Genomic DNA, 18447 nt, shown 5'->3' on the forward strand with positions numbered 1-18447 from the left:
TGGGGAAAGAGTTGCTTAAGAGCAGTGCTGCTCTCCTGTAACCTAACCAGGGGGCAAGGCAACAGTGTTGGCAGTTTGTAGGTTATCTGTTTTAAGACAGCCACTGAGATGGCAAGACCATAGATTTGAGGCCTTGCCTCAGACTGAAATAGTGAGCCAAAACAAATCTTTCCTCCTTAAAAAAAAAAAAGTCACACAGAAGCTAAGCTCAGCTGGAGTAATTTTTTTTACTGAGGAAAGGTAGGATAGAAATCTTAAAAAGTCAATCTAACACACATCCAAAAAAATACTATACAGTCATTGACAAGTTTCTGTATCATAATTTCCATGACCTGACAAGTGTCTGTAATACTACACTTTAAAAAAGTTATTAAAGCCAGACACCCATGGGGGAGGGGAGGGAGTAAGATTTGCAGTAAGTTCAAGTTCTGTATGTTCTTATTTGAAACTTATTTCCTGTTTAATACACCAAAAGGGAGGGAGATTTAGGTCAAGGTTTTTCAACCCATGCCTTTTTAAAAAAAATTTCTTTTTTTGGTGGGGCTGGGGTTTGTTAGGGCTTCGTACTTGCAAGCTGTGCTCTACCACTTGAGCCACACCTCCAGTCCATTTTTGCTATGGTTATTTTGGAGATGGGGGTCTCCAGAACTTTTTGCCTGGGCTGGCCTCCAATTGTGATCCTCCCCATCTCAGCCTCCCAAGTAGCTAGGTTTACAGGTGTGAGCCATCAGCACCCTGTAATCCCATGCATTTTTGTTTGCATGTATCACAGGATCCACCAGAGCTAGACACCAAAGCTTGGCACACTAACTAGCCAAGGATCCCTAACTTCATGAAATCCTTGATTTTCTAGGCTATCCAATTGGACCAGGGCTAGGTGAGGCAAGTGAAACATTCGGTTTGAGTATAAAATTTAATGAGTGTCAGTAAACTGATTAACATAAATAGTATCTCAGTGTAGCATTCAAAATTATCTAATTTTGGATATTCTGTTCATCCTGAAATTTTACATTAATTTCTACTTTAACGTTTTGCATTAAAATATTATTTTGATTAATGAGGTTTTTGACACCCTTAAGTTTTTGCCTGTTAGAAAAGCATCTCACTCATCTCATTTTAGGGCTGGTCCTGCTTCTCAAATGCATTTTCCAAAGATCGAGCCCTCTGTACAATTACCTTTTACTCCATGCCTTGTGAAGGGGAATTTAAAAAGTTAAATAAGGATAGAATGAATGGTGGAATCGAAAAGCAAGGAGGAAAAAATTTCACGTATCAAAGAAATGAAAATTAAACAGCAATGCTTATGTTTTGTCAAACTGATATTTGAAAATATCATACTTCTAGCTAGTGGGAGTGACCATGTAAAGGACATTTTTAAGTTCTGGTTTTATACATGTGAACGATCTCATGTCTCAATTGCCCCCAAGATTGTATTCTAGCACCATCTCTATATCTAGCTGTCCCCGCCACGGGGACAGCTCAGAAAAATACTAGTGAGCTCTGGCGAGCTACTGCAGGCATCTACACAACCACCCCCCATCCCGACTTGACTTGGCATAGCGATTGGGGCGGAGGTTTTCTCTCTCCACTCTCACAGAGCCCTGCCTCCCAGGTTGACCCCTTCCGTGCGCAGTCCTCGCAGTTCCAACTGGGCCGCGCCCCGGGCCTCCGCGCTTTGGGCTCCGCCCTCCCAGGTTCCCAGTCCCCGCGCGCAGGGCTGTCCCTCGCCCGGCCGCCTTCTCGGTCCCGGCTCCCCGCGGAGGAAATTCTTCCCCAGCAGCCCAGGGCTCGCCTCACGTGACCAGCCGCCGTGGCTTCCAACGAGAGTTTAAAGGTTATGGAGGAAACTAGCATGGACACTGCTATGGCCCCCCGAAGGGCGCGCCCCACTATCCCGCTGCCCGGACGCCGGCTGTCAGCGCGCGGATCAGAGTCAAGTCCCTCAAAGAGGCACAGTCAAGGTTTCGCGTAAATAGGAAGAGTCACTTTGCGAAAAATAAACAGACTCCCCAACCGAGCCGGGCCGGGGTTCTTACCACGCTTTCAATTGTCAACAAGTTCTCACAGCCTGAGAAGTCCAGGCTGATTCCAAAGGAGACACTGCCCAATCCCCTTCCCTCCCCACCCCCAGAAAGGGAAGACAGGACAATCATGTTTTAAAACTCAGATCCAGCCTTCCTGGACCCTCCCCGTGCGCCCTTCCCCACCGCCCCGAGCAGAGCATCCCCGGACAGAGTGACAGTCACGCTAGCTCTCGGCAGGCTGCCCTTCCCCACCACGGTCCCAATAGGATGGGCCTGGGGGAGGGTCCTGAGTCTCTGGGGCAACTCGATCCCCGCGACTGCTCTCCCCACGGCTCTAAAGATAGCGTTGGCCCGCAGAGTCCGCGACAGATGCGCGCTCGATGGTCTCCCGGTGGAGACCCAAGCCCACCAATCCACAGCCCGTCGCACTCGCACTCGTGCTCCAACTTTCTCCCGGGGTCCCCCTCGATGTCACCGCCCGGCTGCCCTGCCCGCAGCTGCGACCCGGGCAGACTGTCCGACTCTGCTGTTTTCTCCTCGGCTCACTTTTCTTGTATTGCTCCCCCAACCGGCAAAACTTTCTATTTCCCCAAACACTGGCGTGCGCGCGCGCGCGTGCACACACACACACACACACACACACACATACACACACACACACACACACACATACACACACACACACACACACACACTGACGTCTTTTGCGCATTTCCTGCATTAGAGGGAGGGAGACTCGCTCGCACACCGACGGAGGGAGAGGAGATCGCGGGGAGAGCGGGCTGGAGGGCGGAGAGCCAGCGGCAGCCGAGAGCCGGGACGCGGAGAGCGCGGCGGGCGGGCGCCGGCGCCCAGGAGGTGGGGCCGCGCCGAGTCGCAGTCCCGGCCCCGCCGCCGCGCTGCGCACCGCCCGGTGCCGGCCTGCGCCCCGAGCCGGATCGGCGGGCCAACCTGACTCCGGAGCCCGCGCGGATGTGAGATTCCCGGCTCTTGGCGCCCCGCGATCGCCGGCTACGGCGCGGCGCTGCTTCGCCCAGGAGGCGGCGGCCGGGCTTGGCTGTGTGGCTTGTGGATTTTTAAAAATTTGGCTCCGAAGAGGACCATTTCCTCTGGAAGATGCATCCCTCCGGATAGACTGCACATCCCTCGCTCTATCCCCCGCCCCGGGCGGTCAGAGGCAGGCGCTGGGTGGGCGAAGAGGATCCGGGTTGAAATCTGCGCCCCCGGTTCTCGTCCCCGCCCCGTCCCACAGCCCCCTCCCCCTCCCGGAGTCGAAATTTCCCGGGGATTATGTTTCGGAAAGGTAGGTAAGCGCCGGGCGCGGCGCCGCTTCCCTGCACCCGGACCCGGAGAGCCAGCGAGGTGGCGAGGCAGCTCCCGCGGCTTGCAGCAGAGCCGACAGCTCGTCTCCTCTTGTGGAGGTGCCGCTGGTGGTAGGGGGGGAGAGGCTTGCTCCAAACACGGACGTCTCCCAGCTCTCCCCCCCTCCCTGTTTTCCGTTAGGAGCCCGGCGAGGAAATACATGCACTCGTTGAGAATCGCCGGCGCCAGGGCGCAACGCCACAAGGTGTAGGGAGTGAGTCGCAGAGCAGCGCAAGAGGGGACCTAGGAGTCCTCACAGTTCCGAGCGCCCACTGTCGGTTCTTTATTCCTGCCCTCGGGGCGGACGGAGTGACCCCGACCCCCGCTCCCCGCCCCGACCATGGTAGTGTTCAATGGCCTTCTTAAGATCAAAATCTGCGAGGCCGTAAGCTTGAAGCCCACAGCCTGGTCGCTGCGCCATGCGGTGGGACCCCGGCCGCAGACTTTCCTTCTCGACCCTTACATCGCTCTCAACGTGGACGACTCCCGCATCGGTCAAACGGCCACCAAGCAGAAGACCAACAGCCCGGCCTGGCACGACGAGTTCGTCACTGATGTGTGCAATGGGCGCAAGATCGAGCTGGCTGTCTTTCACGACGCTCCCATCGGCTACGACGACTTCGTGGCCAACTGCACCATCCAGTTCGAGGAGCTGCTGCAGAACGGGAGCCGCCACTTCGAGGACTGGGTGAGTTCAGCCCCTCTGCGTCCGGGAACTCGGCCATGGGGTCTCGGGGAAAGACTCGCTGCCCTCTCATTGGTCGTGGGGATTGGGGACTGTGTGTGTGGGTGTGTATCTCAGTTTCCTTAGGCAGGTACATTTCACTTCGTAGTTGGGGAGAAATAGACATTGAGGCAAGAAAGATAAGAAAGAGGGTATGGCCTCTGCCCTTTCCGTGCCCTCCTGACATCGGGTAGTACAGGGAGCTCTCGCTGGTGCGGAGGTTGACTGAGGACCTGGTATCTTCCGCTGGCGCCTGGTGGGCTGGCTGTGAGTGATTGTGTGGGGGGTGGGTCCCTCTGTCCTTGGAGTGGCACGTGGAGCTCAGACTGATGGTTTCTTGCACGTCCTGGCTTTGTCCTGCGTAGCCAAGTGAAGAGTTGCTTTATTTTTCCTAAGAGGAAGCTTGCTTTTTCTATTCCGCTTCATGGTGGTTATCACATCTTCTGTCATACGAAGAGAAAAACGTGTTCTTCTCCAGGATGTCCCCTCTAGGGTCTCAGAAACATCAGTCTAGCTTGTTTTGTCCAATTCTTTGCCCATCCATTCAGAATGTATTTTTAAAATGGTACAGCTTGTAATTGGAAGTCAGTGCTTTGAATCTGAAGGTTATATTGTTTCCTTGTTTTGATTGTCAAGATACAGTGGAATGAAATGCTATTTCTAACTCTGAGGTTGAGTTAATTGTTAATTGATTACATTGTCAGATATTGGGGACTTGGAAATAAGGCCTTGTCAATGTTTTATAAACCAAATACATTCAAATTTGGCACTTGGACAAGAAGAAAGAAGCAAGCTGGGCTTACGACTTTTTTAAGCTCTTCTTGGAGGGAAGGTGCTAAATTAGGAAATGAATATCTGTATTTTCAGACTTATTACATGTTTCTATCCAGAGGAAGTGTTGCTCTGGATGAATATATTTTCACATTCTTTGGTCTACACAGAAAGAGATAGCTGAGCTTCCTCACAAAGAGTTGTAGAGGAATCACTTTCTACCAAAAACTGATAACTTCGTGAAGGGGTCAAGGTTGCCTATGAACTTCCTTGGTATAACACCTACATATATTTTTCAAGGACATGGAGTTTTAGGGGAAATAGAAAAAAAGCATGCTTTTTTTATGTTCATGGCTATGATGTAGCCTGCCTGCAACCATGGTTACAGGCTTACAGAGAAGCTCCAATAAGCCACACCAGTACAACCCTAGGAGGTCTGTGGCTTCCACTTTGGAGAGCTGACAAATCTTTATGGAATCTTAAAGAACTCAGTGCCATTCAACTGCATTTCACAGATGTCTTTCCCCTCTGCTCCACCTCCACACCAGTTCCCACTTGTTCCCTGTTCCCTATCTACATATGGCCTCCCAGTCACTCATGTCCCTGGGAGACTGAAGGGATAACTAACTTCAGAATCAGACTTGAGCACTGAACACCTGTGGTTTCAAAGTTGTTGTTTTGGGGACTAGTGGAGTGGCTCAAGTGGTAGAGTACCTGCCTAGTAAGCATGAGGCCCTGAGTTCAATTCCACTACTACCAAAAAAAAAAAAAGTTGTTTTCAACAGGAAGGGAAAGAAAACCTTAACTGTGATAGGAAGGAGATGGGGCCTTTCTGCAGGGTAGAAAGTAGGCAGACAGCAGGGAAGATGAATGAATGGGAGGTCTGTGTTTACTCACAAAACAGGTGTCAGTTGGAGGGACCAGTGCCTCTGGTGCCACTGAACTGAGGTGTACAGCAAACTCAGGATGCATCAGGTGAGCAGTGGGAACTCCTTCCATGGTTGCCATTCTCTAAGATTCTCACATTCATGTTGGATTTGGCCCTAGACCAGATTGTTGCTAGTTTTACAGACAAGGACATTGAGCTCCAGAGAGGCTAAGTGGGTACCCAAGGTCACATGGCAAGCAAAGATGGGCTGGGAGATGGGCCCTCACCTCCTGTTGCCTACTGTTTGCCTGGTGGGGACCGAGCATCTGGCCTCCCAGTCTGTTTACTCTCCCTGCAGATTCATGTGCTGTGGCCCTGACATTTTTATTGTGTGTGTGATAGCTTAAAGGGCTTTCAAAATCATTATCTCTTTTGTTTTATAGCAAGTATGACTTAGGTATGGCAGGTATTGGGCAGATTAAAAAACTTGAGACAGAAGCCCAAAGTCATAGGATGAATTGAGTGGGGGAATGGTTCTGATAACTGCTCATCCAGGGATGTTCTCACTAGAGGATGCTATGACTGCTCTGGTTCCTCCAGATTGAACATACAGATGCGTCAGCACAGGTGACTGGCCTTTGGAAATGGAGACAAATTGTAAGTGGACTGACTAAGGCCATCTTCCCATTGCCATCATCCAGATACACCCACAGAATCACACCTTCGGATTGAGTTTCCTGGGTTCAGGACTTTATGTTCCTTACCTGGCAGGAACGGAAGGTACACACCCTTTCTCAGGTGTGACTGAGAAGTCTGGCCTGATGGGAGGGGATGTGGAGAGCTTGAAGCAGCTGCCTTGGTCATTGTGCAGAGTGTGTCATTCAACTGTACTCTGAATTCACAGGGATTCATTTGAGTTCATGTTTGGTGCTCAGATCCCACCATGGAAATTTAGCACTGTAACTAAAGAAGAGGTTAAAAAAAACAAAAACAAAACTCAAACCAAAACAAACAAACAAAAAAACCCCATGGGTTACTCTCAAGGAGCTTGCATTTCACTAGGGAAAGGACACAGTGGATACACACAGATACTTAAGTAGCAATCAGGTTCCAAATGAGCAGTACTGTAAGTAGGCTAAAAGAGATCAAAAGGGGAGTGTGATAGGAGAGCTGGAAGGATCCAGCAGGGTTTCTGGAAAGAGGCACAAGCTAGACATGAAAGGGTAGGTAACATCTCAAGAAACACCTGCAAAAAAGAGACAGTGGGCCAGGCACAGACACAGCTGGAAGAAAGGCAGAGGATGCCTGTGGTCAAGGCTGGAGAACAGATAAGCAGGGCTGAAACTGAGGGTGCTAGTTAGGACCAGGCAAGACAAGGTTTTCCAAATTTAAGATTTTATCTGAGTACTGTCTGTTCTATTATTTAATATTTTAAAAAACTGATCACTTTGCTTTCTACTTAGTCTTTTCTTAAGCCCCACTAATCATCATGAAATCACAGGTTTGGATTTTGTAGTTGTAATTTTTCTTTGTTCACCTTAAAATAAATATGGCTGTACAATACAAAGAAAGGAAGTTCATCCTGGGTGCCTCTTAACATCATTAGGGATGTGGGGTGGCACTTTGAGTAGGAGACAATTTAGAGAACTGAAGTAGATTTCTAGAATGTTTCAAAGCTAGGCGGAGGTAATTATTCTTCAGCTAATGAGAACTCGTTTCAGGTGTGATGGCAGAGGGGCCTGCTTTACAGAAAGCTCGTTATCATAAGGAGAAGGAAAGATTTTGCTTGGGCTTGAATCAGAATCTATTATAATGCTATTGTTTTAGTTGGGTTTTCTAAGAACTGTATGATAACGCTACTCAGACTTGGGTGACATAGGAATCACTGGGGGAGGGAGAACGTTTTAAGAATAAAGATTCTCTGCCCCCTTCAGATTCTGTGGTTTGGGATAGGTGCTAGTGATCTGCATTTTTAGTGAGCTGTCCTTAGGATTCTGAACAGACCATGCTTTCTTTGAGATGCATTGGGCTAGAATAGAAATGGTAGTAGGATAGGGCTTTCAGTTAGTGGGCTGAGCTTTCATACATACAGATGTCTTCAAAATTCATGGTAGAATTTTGTATTTCTTACAGTAAGATTTGTAAGAGTAGTTGTGTAAGTTAGAAGTATTAGGATTCACGTTTGAGTCAGAGGCTGAATGAGTGTTGAATGGGTGGCATCTGCACATGGGACAGGGTCTAGGGAAGGATTTTGAGGCCTGCATGCAGGTGACAGCTGGTTGGTCCCTTCACATGCTGGGTTTTGCCCTCTTGTTGCCTCAGTAGTCTACATACTGAGCTCAGTTCCTCTCTTGTCCACCCTACCTGGGAGGACATCACTGCTTTGTGTCACTCTTGTTTTATCCTGGGGAAGACCCCTCATAATCCAGTGTGGTGAACAAGTCATCTTTTGGGAGGTAGTTGATTTCCCAGTGTGGCTAAGCTCCTCGCTCTGAGCCAGACTGCCTGGGCTTCACTACCACCTCTCCCACCAACTACTTTTGTAACCTTTACTGAACCTCTCGACCTTTCTGAATTGTGATTTCTTCCCATGTATAAAGGTGGGAGGTGGTAAAATTACCTAACTAAAATGGTTGTGGTGGGGATTAAGTAAATTAATACGTGTAGTTTATTGTGCTTGAGCTAACAAATGCTCAATGACTGGGTTTTTTTTCCCCCAGTACTGGGGATTGAACTCAGGGCCTTGCATTTGCTAGGCAAGCTTTCTACCCTAGTCCTTTTGCTTTTAGTTAATTTTTCAGAAAGGATCTCCAGCTAACTTTCTCAGAGCTAGCCTTGATAGACAGACAGTGATCCTTCTACCTCTGCCTCCTGACTAGCTGGGATTAAAAGCATGTACCACTGTTCTTTTTACTTTGTTTTTTGAGACAGGGTCTATCTTCCTTTTTTTGCCTGGGCTGGCCTTGAACTGGTGATCCTCCTGTCTCTTTCTGCTGAGTTATATCCCCTAGCATTGGAGAGGTTAGGCCTAGCATAATCATGTGGGAGAGGCTCCTTCTGCTCAAACATATAGCTCTTCTGTGTCTGATCTCCTGGGTAGAGGCTGGGGACATAGGCTGTGGTTAAATAGCCCTCCTGCCGAGTTTCTTCCTGGCCACACCTTGATATACACTACCCCAGGGCATATCTCTATCTTTAGGACTTGCTGGGAAATCTTAGGGAATCACTGAAAACCTCCAGCATCATTTACACAGCGAAGTGAGAAGCATCTTCAACTGGGTGTTGAAGGCTGGGAATGGTTCAGGACTCCCTTGTGGACATTACACCTTGAGTTTGTCTCCTAGAAGCTGAAAATCCATAGATCCCTAGCTTTTCTCTATTTCTATAATACTTTCATCTAATTCAATAATCAATATTGCTCCCCTTGGTACATGTTGTTTTTCTCCTTTGGTGGGGTACTAGGGTTTGAACTAGGACCTGTGCTTGCTAAGCAGGTGTTCTACCACTTCAGCCACACCCTCAGCCCCATAGCTGTTTTGTTTTAAACAATTACCTTAAGGGTTAGTTCTTGATCTAGTGCGATCACAGATGGATGGACTCCTGGCCTGGGGACCCTGGAATTAAGGGTCTGAGATAACCTTGCGCCTCATGGGGAGTTAAGAATTGTCTGTGTGTCTTGTTTCTCAACTTGTTGTTTTTGACACCAAGCAAATTTGTGGATATTTGAGATCCTCAGTTCCTTAACCCCTCTGTGGACCCCTCTCCCTGGAATCAGTGAGTGATAACTACAGGATGTCTCTGCCATTCACCGATTATGACTTTGAGTGTTTGACTTAGGCTTGTTAAGCTTGTTTCTTTATTTACAAAATGGGAATATAATAATTTTTACCTCTGAGGGCTGTTTCAAAAATTAACTAAGGAAATCTTTGTAAAACACTTAGCAAAAGATCTGGCCACAATACATTTCAGCAATTTTATTAGTATTTGAAGAGTTATGTGTATGTGTGTATGCTCATAGATTTAGAATCTTAAATTGAACATATGGTCCAGTGAAAGATATTTTTCTTCTTGATTTGTGAATGTATTTATATGAAAAGTCCTACATAGTCTAAAAATAAATTTAACTTAGTTACACTTAATAAATTGCCTTTTTCGGAAATAATTGAATTATTTCAAATGAGATTGTTTTTGGAAGGTCTAGGAATTATGACCATTAAAGACAAAGGTTAATTATTTATTGAAGCATGTAATTGGAAATAGGAATATTTAGGAGTTGGTGTTTTTGGTGTACTGTTCTAATTTCATCTACTTTAATGGATTTAAATACATTTGAGTGCTGTTAACTTTAAATTTCTAATTCCAGCTCATACTCAACCTTCGACTCTAGAATTCATATGTGGATCTGCCTTCTCATCACTGCCATTTAACTGTATAAAGGGCATCTACAAATCAATATACCTAATATCATACACCTAATTTCTCCTTCCACCCTCCCCAGTCTAACCTAGTCTTCCCTAGTTTGAGAAATAGCTTTCAGAGTGCTGGGATTATAGTCATGTACCACTTGCCTGGCTCTCAAGGATTTTCATATGCTCCTTTTCAAGGTTTTTGTTTTTCCCTCCTTAACACTCATCTGTTTCATATATACTTTCCTTACTCACCTTCCTTATCTATCTCTAAAACCAGAACAGTTCTATAAATGTAGAGGTTTTTGTTCATTGTTATCTTCTTGACATCCAAAACAGTGCCTAGCAGATTGTTGAATGAATGAATGAATGAATTTAATCAGTGTGTTCCCCTAGCACCTACTGTGGTCTAGCACTAAATAGACATTGAGGCTTTGGTAAAACAATTGTTGTGTGTGGCTTAGTTCTTACCTCCAAAGACCGTAAAAGTGTGGCATTTAGTGAGAAGCCCCGCATGAGAAGCAGTGGAGTGGGTTCCTTCAGCAGTCCCTGGGTACAGTCAAAAGAACTGAGGAGACAGAAGAAAAGGATATCTTATTTTATTAAAGTCTGTGAGATCCTTAAAGGTGTCCTGAAGAATCTCCATCAAGTATGAAGTTTCTAAAAGCAGGAATCATGTACTCTCTGGGTGTCCAGGACCCATGCAAAGGGTTGTGGTGAGGGAAGAAGCAAACCCACTTGCCCTTGTTTGCAATTTAAAATCAAGTTTAAGTTCTTACCAGGGTGTTAGATACAAAGCCCTTTGTAGTTGGCAATGACAAGAAATGAAATTTCAGACACCAGCACCTGAATTCACCGAGCCGTTGAAGCATGGTGCAGACAAAGCTTCCACGGGTTTCACTTAGGCTAAAAGAACTCCAAAGAAGGCCTGCAGTATTTTACATAAATAAAAGCTACACTTGGCAAAACATATTTTGCTCCAAGTTCCTCTGGGTATATATGGTCTTGTTAAGTAATTACAATCTATTATAATGCTAATCAGCTGAACTGCACCTGTTTGAAATTTAATTTTCTGGCAGAAACTATGTGAAGTGGCCAAAAATCTGTACTGTGCTGGGAGAACTGAGAGGACAGGAAATAACCATGTCTTTGTAATTCATCAACATCCGAACAGAATTGAAACTCTAGAGGGAACATGATTGAGCTGCATAATGTGCCAGGGAGGAAGAAGAGAAACTTGAGCCTGCCGCCAAACCCAAGGGCTCCAATGATGACCTCCTGTCTCCCCAACACCTACCCTTCCACCTCACCTTCAAGTATCAGAGAGGTAGTTTTAAGCTAGTGAAAATCACCTTTATTTGCCAGCAAGGAGGACACTCACTGAGCTCTTGACTGCATCAGCTCAAGTATGGGTTTGAAAAGCCGTGGTAGGTGAATTCATAGTTAATTTCTAGGGTAAAAATAGTCTTTGATTTTGCTGATGTTTGTTTTGAATAGATCTGTTTATTTGTTTTCTCAGACTATAGTATCCTTGGTGCCAGTCTTCTTCCCTCCAGCAGATATAAGCATCTTGTGAGCAGGAAGTGTCTCTCCTTGTCCCTCCCTGGCTCTCCAGTCAGAGTATGAGCTGTTCAAGATGTCCGTGTAACCCATTCACTTAGTGGTTGGCTGAATGAAAGGCTCTCTGGGGGTGTCTTATATTCCAGCTAATTTAGTTTGTACTTTTAGAAATTCACAATCTGGTACAGTGTTGAAAAGGAAGATGGCCAGCCACACAAAGGTACCAAGCAGTGGACAGAGTGCTAATGTTTTTGTCTAGTCAGCAAATATTTATTGAATACCTTCTGTGCCAGGCACCATGGCATGTGAGCATCTATGGCCTAGCAGAAGACACAGTATTAATCAATGAGTAACATAAATGTGTTAGTGTGTGAAATTACAACTGAGAAGATCTTATCATAATTCTTTCAAAGCCTGACAACACCTAGACATACCTCTTCAGGGTTACTGTTTTCTTTCCCTGGGAAATTTATTGAATGGGGAGATAGGTGACCCCTATCAATCAGTGGTGTTGGACCTAAATTCCACATCCATGAAATCAGGAGTTAGCATGTTTCAGATTCTCTGTTAGGTTCCTGTTAACAATCCTGGCTTAGCTTTCTGCACCCTACATTTTGGACTTTTGACTATATTCAACCTAGTACTTGACAATATTTTATTTCTCTTGTCCTGCCTGAAGCTGTCTTGTCTCCAATGCAAAACTGCCAGCCTCTGTTACCTTTTTTCTCTTTCTTTATCCTTCTCCATTGTTGTGATCAAAACCACAGAGCTATTTTTGATAGCTTGCCTGTTTACCTAGTATTCAAGGTCTGCAAAAAGTAAATGTATTTTTAAAATGGAGCCCTCTTTCTGTATTATTGAGCCATCAAGGGTATTCTAAAAACAAATTGGCAGGCAAGCAGAATTTCTAGAATGCAAGGTCTATGACTCTGTCTTCCTGCCTTGTGCACTGAAGATTATCTCAACCATTTTAGGTAGCTGAGAGAATGATCCATCAGTCATCAGAGTTGGAGCAAATAATCACTCCGTGTTTTCCAGACTCTTTCAAGGGATAGGAACCTTCTGATGTGTTCAGGTCTCAGTGATCAAAGAGACAGAGAAATGTTACAGAATCAGATGCAAATGTGTGTATCAGAGACTTCAAGATGGTCTATAGCAAAGGCAGTTGTACACCTTTGGATAGCCAGACATTTCTCAGCTGTGTTCCATCAGAGGATGTCTTGTTTGTGAAACATCAAGAGCTAGTGTTCTGTGGATATATTTTGAAAAAAATGTATAATTAGATGAAAGAAGAAATGAACTTTCCTCAAAGGGGACACTTGAGAAATCAAGATTAACACCCTTTTATGAAAGAGTGAATTTGAAGAATTGTGGGGATTCAAAGGAGAGAGGGAGTGACAAGGGTTCTGCTAGTTGGCAGAGGTTTCTTGGTAAGATTTGAGCCAGGCATTGAAGAAAATGGGTTCTAAACAAGCAGGGATGGGAGCCCCTCTAAGTTGGAAGAAAAGCATAAAAAATGTCACATTTTGGGTTATGAGAGCAATCAGAATTAAGGTTGGGATGCAATCCAAGAATAATTACTTCATTAAAACATAAAACCCCAAAACCAAAAGCCAAGTTATCCAAAGAGTTGGAGTACTAGATGAATGGACATTAATCTATCCAACCATCCAGCCATCCAGCCAGCCGTTCAACACATGTAAATGGAATGAATACCTTTTATGTTCTAGGAACTTTTCTTTGGGCGAAGTGTTGAACAGAATCCCTTGGTTAAGAAGAAATCTAACCTGACAGCTAACCTCAGTCTACCGTGTGTTATTCCCAGCTAATTTTCCTTTATGTCTTGATAGGCCTGATTGGGGTGGAGAATCAGTTTGTAGCACATCCTTTCTGTACTGGAAGGGTGGTTGGTCCAAGTTCATGAATCTAAGAAGAGTAGCATGGGCTTTGGAGGCTGTCAGTCCTGGATGCAAATTCTAGTTTTTTAAGTTTTGGGTGTGTGATACTGGGCAAATGGAAAATGTGGATCATAGCTATCTTGGAGGTATTGCAATAGTAGATAAAATATGTGAAAGTACCTGGCTTATAGCAAGTTCCCAATAAAGGATAACTAATTCTTACTAGAAATTATCTGTGAATAATAATTCATTATTATATATGGGTAAAATTGAACTTCAGTCTGAGGACTTTGTTAGTAATAACCACCTGGGGAGTTGCCAGCAAAACCTTTTCCAATCTCTACTTCCCTCCCCCTCTGAAATGAGCTAGTGACGGTGTACAGGACGAGAATTCTACACTGGCTATTCTTTGGCAGCCCAGAGATTGGCTTCTGTCCCAGGGCATGGGTTTGCCTAATGCATTTCCCTCTTGCATTTTTGCAAAGCTGAGATGGTGTTGTATTTTGACCTGAACATCATCTGCATTAGCTTGCGGGCCTAGTGTGGTAACTGAGGTTTGAGGCTTTTTTACAGCCTGTTCCATTGTGTCCAGGTGTCCATCCCATTTCTCAGGTCAAAGCATTGGACTTCATTTTCCTATCATGTGTCGCTTATGTAAGCCCAACCTGTGAAGAGCACAGTGGTTGTTCTGGTGTCCTGGCCCAAATTTGGACAGTGCACAAAGATATTCCATTTGGAGAGCAAGGCTTTCCTTTTGACCACTTTGCTGAAGTTAGGAAGGAGAAACTGGAGTTGAAGAAGAGCCAGGCTTTTGAAAACATTGTTGTCCTCCTAAGGAATTAGATGTTTACTTGTCAATTAAGACCTTTGATCTTTAAGGTTAGACTTATTCTTTTTTTTTTTTTTTTGTGGTACTTGGGTTTGAACTCAAGGCTTCAGGCTTGCTAGGCAGGTGCTCTATCACTTGAGTCACTCAGCCAGCATCAGACTTCATTTTAGATAATTTATACTTAAGTAACAAAAAACTAAATGTAGCAAATATCTCTTCTAACCTTCATTTAGAGGGCTGGTGGAGTGACTCAAGTGGTAGAGCACCTGTTTAGCAAGTGTGAGACCTTGAGTTCAAGCTCCAGTACTGGAAAAAAAAAAAAAAAGGAGAGAAGAGAGAGAGAATCTCCCTAACCTTCAGTTCTCAGAAATTATTTTTCCCTCTTGTCTTTCAACCATGTGAAGTCCTTTTCATCTTTTTCAGAATTCACCAAGAGCACCAGGCCTGGCTCTTCTGTTTTATAGCTTTGTGATTATGAGAAAATTCACTTAACTCTTCAAACATTTGTTTTCTAATTTGTGGAAAGGGTTAGTAATAATCATCCTTCTTAGCTTGTAGACTTGCTGTGAGGGTTAAATAAGACATGCAGGTGAAAGTACATGGGTGTTTAAGCATCAGCTCTGCCCTACTGAGGAGCAACTGAGTAACTCTCCCTCCCTCCTATCTCTCTCCCTCCCTCCTCTCTCTCTCTCTCTCTCTCTCTCTCAGATCAAACTCAGAGCCTTGTGCATGCCAGGCAAATGCTGTTCCACTGAGGTACATTTCCAGCACCATATCTTACGGGATGTTAAAAAAAAGTTGATCTTTGTTACATGTAGCTCGCTCCTTCCTTTGTGTCTTTTGCTTTCCTGTGACATCCACCCTATTTCTCTTAGAAATACCCCGAGCCTAGAGTTGCATATGGAATAGAGGACGCTCAGTTAAATTAAACTTCAGATGATAAATACTTCTTTTAGTGTGGTACTTGGAATTGAACCCAGGACCTTACTCATGCCAGGCAAGTACTCTACCACTTGAGCCATGCCCCCAGCCCTTTTGTTTGTATTTTGTTTTTGAGACAGGGTCTCCGTCTCTTTGTCTCGGCTGCCTCAAACTTGCAATTCTCCTGATTCTACCTTCCGAGTAGCTGAGATTACAGATGTGTACCATGGCATCCAGCTTATTTTTTTAAACTAAAGATATACCCTAAATATTGCATGGGATATACTTATACTAAAAAATGTTCATTGCTTATTTGGAATTCAAATTTAGCTAGAAGCCCTCTATTTTATTTGCTCAGCCTCTGGTCTCTATAACCCTGATAATGAAACATGACCGGGAATGACTCTGTTGGGTCATCTTGCCCCTCTGAGGACTGAGGAGGATTTAACCTTCTGTTAAAAAAAAGTCCCAGAAATAGTGAAAAGTAGAGGCCTGTGTTTTTGTATGCTACTCTTTTCTGGAGCTCATAGACTCAAGGAGGGTGCCTTGGCTGGTCTTGTATTATAGGACCCCAGGCCTCTCCTCCCCCACAATGACACTCATGGCTCTGCTTGTAGAAGGTGACAATCCCTGGTCATGACCACCTAGCTGGTTTAAAAAATATTTTCTTCACTTTAGAAAAGCCTATCTCATTTGCGTTCCAGGTGCCTGAGTACTAAGTCATGGTGACAGCTTTAGGAGTCCTCTTCCTATCTTTGTTAGTCTGTCTCCCTGGAATCCAGGGGACTTGTGTAAGAGTTGGGTCCTGATCATGGTAGTAAATACCTTTCAGGATGCTCAGAGCCAATGGCTGTTTTCCACTCAGCACCGGTAGCCTACAGAATGCAGTCCAGCCTCCTCATCCCAGTAACATTTACTGTTTGTGTCTCCATTTAAAATCACTGATGTTGGTGTTTTCGACTAGATGCCTTCTGTCCTTTCTCTAGCAGAGACAAGAAAGGCTCCTGGCAGTGAACTCCCCTGCCTTTTGGTCCTAACACTTAACATGTACGTAATGGATGCTGGATTGGCGAAATAAAAATTTAACATTAAATTATAATTTTTATATCCATAATAGATGACCTTTAGTTATTTGTGCTGAGCTGTTCTCCTTCCTTCCATAACAAAGTGGAGTGTAGCACTAAAAAGGTACCTTCATGTTATCGATCGTGCACAGATGTAAGTTAAAAGCACAAAAGCCAGGCAGGCCGTATAGTGGTGAGTGCAGGGTCTGAAGCAGCTGTGCCAGCTTTGACAAGCTGGGTAACCTCTGACCTGTCATCTCTGCATCCGTAATACGAAGCCAGTGGTATTTATCTAATTGTGTTATTTGGAATAGTGCAAGGCAAACAAGTGCTTAGAGCAGTGCTTGTCACATGATAAACACACAAAAATGGTAGTGATTTCACTGTTCTAAAATGAATCATAGCTTATGTGGTTTGGGACTGATGATGTTGTTAAAGAGGCCATTTGATTTAATTCTATGTGTCCAAGGGTCACTGGGGGTACAGGTTGTGTTTCGCACGAGGGAAAAGGCTGAGACAGATGGTAGCTCTCATTATAATGAGTTACATAGGAAATGGCTGAGGTTTGCCAAGTTTGTATTTGCTGCCTGCTTTCAAGCATTTATAGGCCAGTGTATATTCACAAAGTGCTGCAGTCACAGTTAGCTTGTTTATTTTTCACCAGCCTAACTCCACCACTAATGAGCTGTGTGACCTTGGGAAAGAAACTTGACCTCTCTGAGCTTCAGTTTCCTCCAATGTAAGATGGCAGTAGTCATCTTGGTTCTGCTTACCTCATTGGGTTGTGAGTGTCACTTACTGTGCCACTGAAAAATGAAACATGCCACACACATGTAAGTCCTAATGATGAACTGCTTTAGGGTCTGGGGGTGGGCATGGAGTATGGAGTTTTCACCCAGATTATATGAATGTGTGAACCGAGGCTAGAGTCAGTTTCTCAGCAGGGACCAGAGTGGGTCTTAGACTATCTTCCCAAGAAAAAGCATGAGTACCATTTGGGTTTCTTAGCCAAACAGTTTGCCTCACTCCTGTACACTGTCGGGACTGAAGATATAAAATGTGTTTCTAGGAAACTGGTGTCTTAGAAGCCTTCCCCCTCCCCCACCTCGAGATATGGAACTTTCTCTTTGCTTCCTTGTCCCTGCCTGGCTCTTTAAGAGTTTCTCTTTATCACTGCTTATCATGTGATTGTGAACAGATACCCACAAAGCCACTATTTCAGGGGAAAAGGGGAGGAAGACAGATAAGACAGTGATTCCAAAACAGGCAGGAAGATGGAGTCATGTGGCAGTCCACTAGTGGGTAAGACTTGCAGCAGGGGTTTGCACTGAGACTCCTTAGCGCCTGGAGAGCAAATTAGGCCCAGCGGGAAGGGGTTTTACTGCCCAGATGGGGCGCCCTTCACAAGGCCAGCCTGTATCTGGCCTCATTAGCGCTGTGCTGAGCACTTCTGCCCTCCTGGAGTGGTGTGTGTGTGTGTGGGGGGGGGGATGCTGCTCTGTGCTTGCTGCTGTGCTGGGGACAGTGAGGACTCCCCAGAAAGGGTTTGGAGCCTGTGTCTTTGGAACTGAAAGGAAGAAAAGCCCATTTGAAAAAAAGACTGATTGCATGAGTTTCAGGGAGAGGAAACTGGGTCTGTTCCTCTCCTGTTGGTTGAAGGGTAAATAAAAGGCACTGTTTTTGGAAAGCACCCTGGCAGGTAATATCTGAAAAAATTAAAACATATATAATCGAAGATGATCAGTTCCTTTTTTAGGATCAGCTGTGTGTGAGTATGTGTGCCTGTGCATGTGGTACACTGATAGTCTTGAGATCCAGACATGGCTGTCTGCTGGCGGAAGGCAAGGGCCTTCTTCACAGCAAGGTGCCATGCTCCTTCTCTAGGCGGATTTGGGTATTAAACAAGAGGGCATCACCTGATCCTTTCCAAATTTCAATTGGCTAAGACATTTAGGAAGTTTTAGAATTTATATACTTTTTTCACAGGCTCAAATTTTTCTTTTTGAGAGGGGAAGGCATA

General features: G+C 45.1%; 2 protein-coding genes across 2 annotated transcripts in view; one reads left to right on the forward strand and one right to left on the reverse strand.

Moving 5' to 3' along the window:
• Srbd1 (S1 RNA binding domain 1) overlaps positions 1-3103 on the reverse strand; it is a 227160-nt gene extending 224057 nt beyond the window's left edge. Inside the window, exon 1 of the mRNA XM_074049618.1 lies at positions 2976-3103. The gene's annotated coding sequence lies outside the window, so the exon portion shown is untranslated. The remainder of the gene's footprint in view (positions 1-2975) is intronic.
• A 122-nt stretch (positions 3104-3225) lies between these two features.
• The window catches only part of Prkce (protein kinase C epsilon), a 491234-nt gene continuing 476012 nt past the window's right edge, over positions 3226-18447 (forward strand). The window contains exon 1 of the mRNA XM_074049619.1: positions 3226-4074. Within this exon, the coding sequence (XP_073905720.1) occupies positions 3727-4074 (348 nt within the window). The 5' untranslated portion in view covers positions 3226-3726. The remainder of the gene's footprint in view (positions 4075-18447) is intronic.

The sequence above is a fragment of the Castor canadensis genome, chromosome 12 (assembly GCF_047511655.1).
Source record: "Castor canadensis chromosome 12, mCasCan1.hap1v2, whole genome shotgun sequence".
Classification (NCBI taxonomy): Eukaryota; Metazoa; Chordata; class Mammalia; order Rodentia; family Castoridae; genus Castor; species Castor canadensis.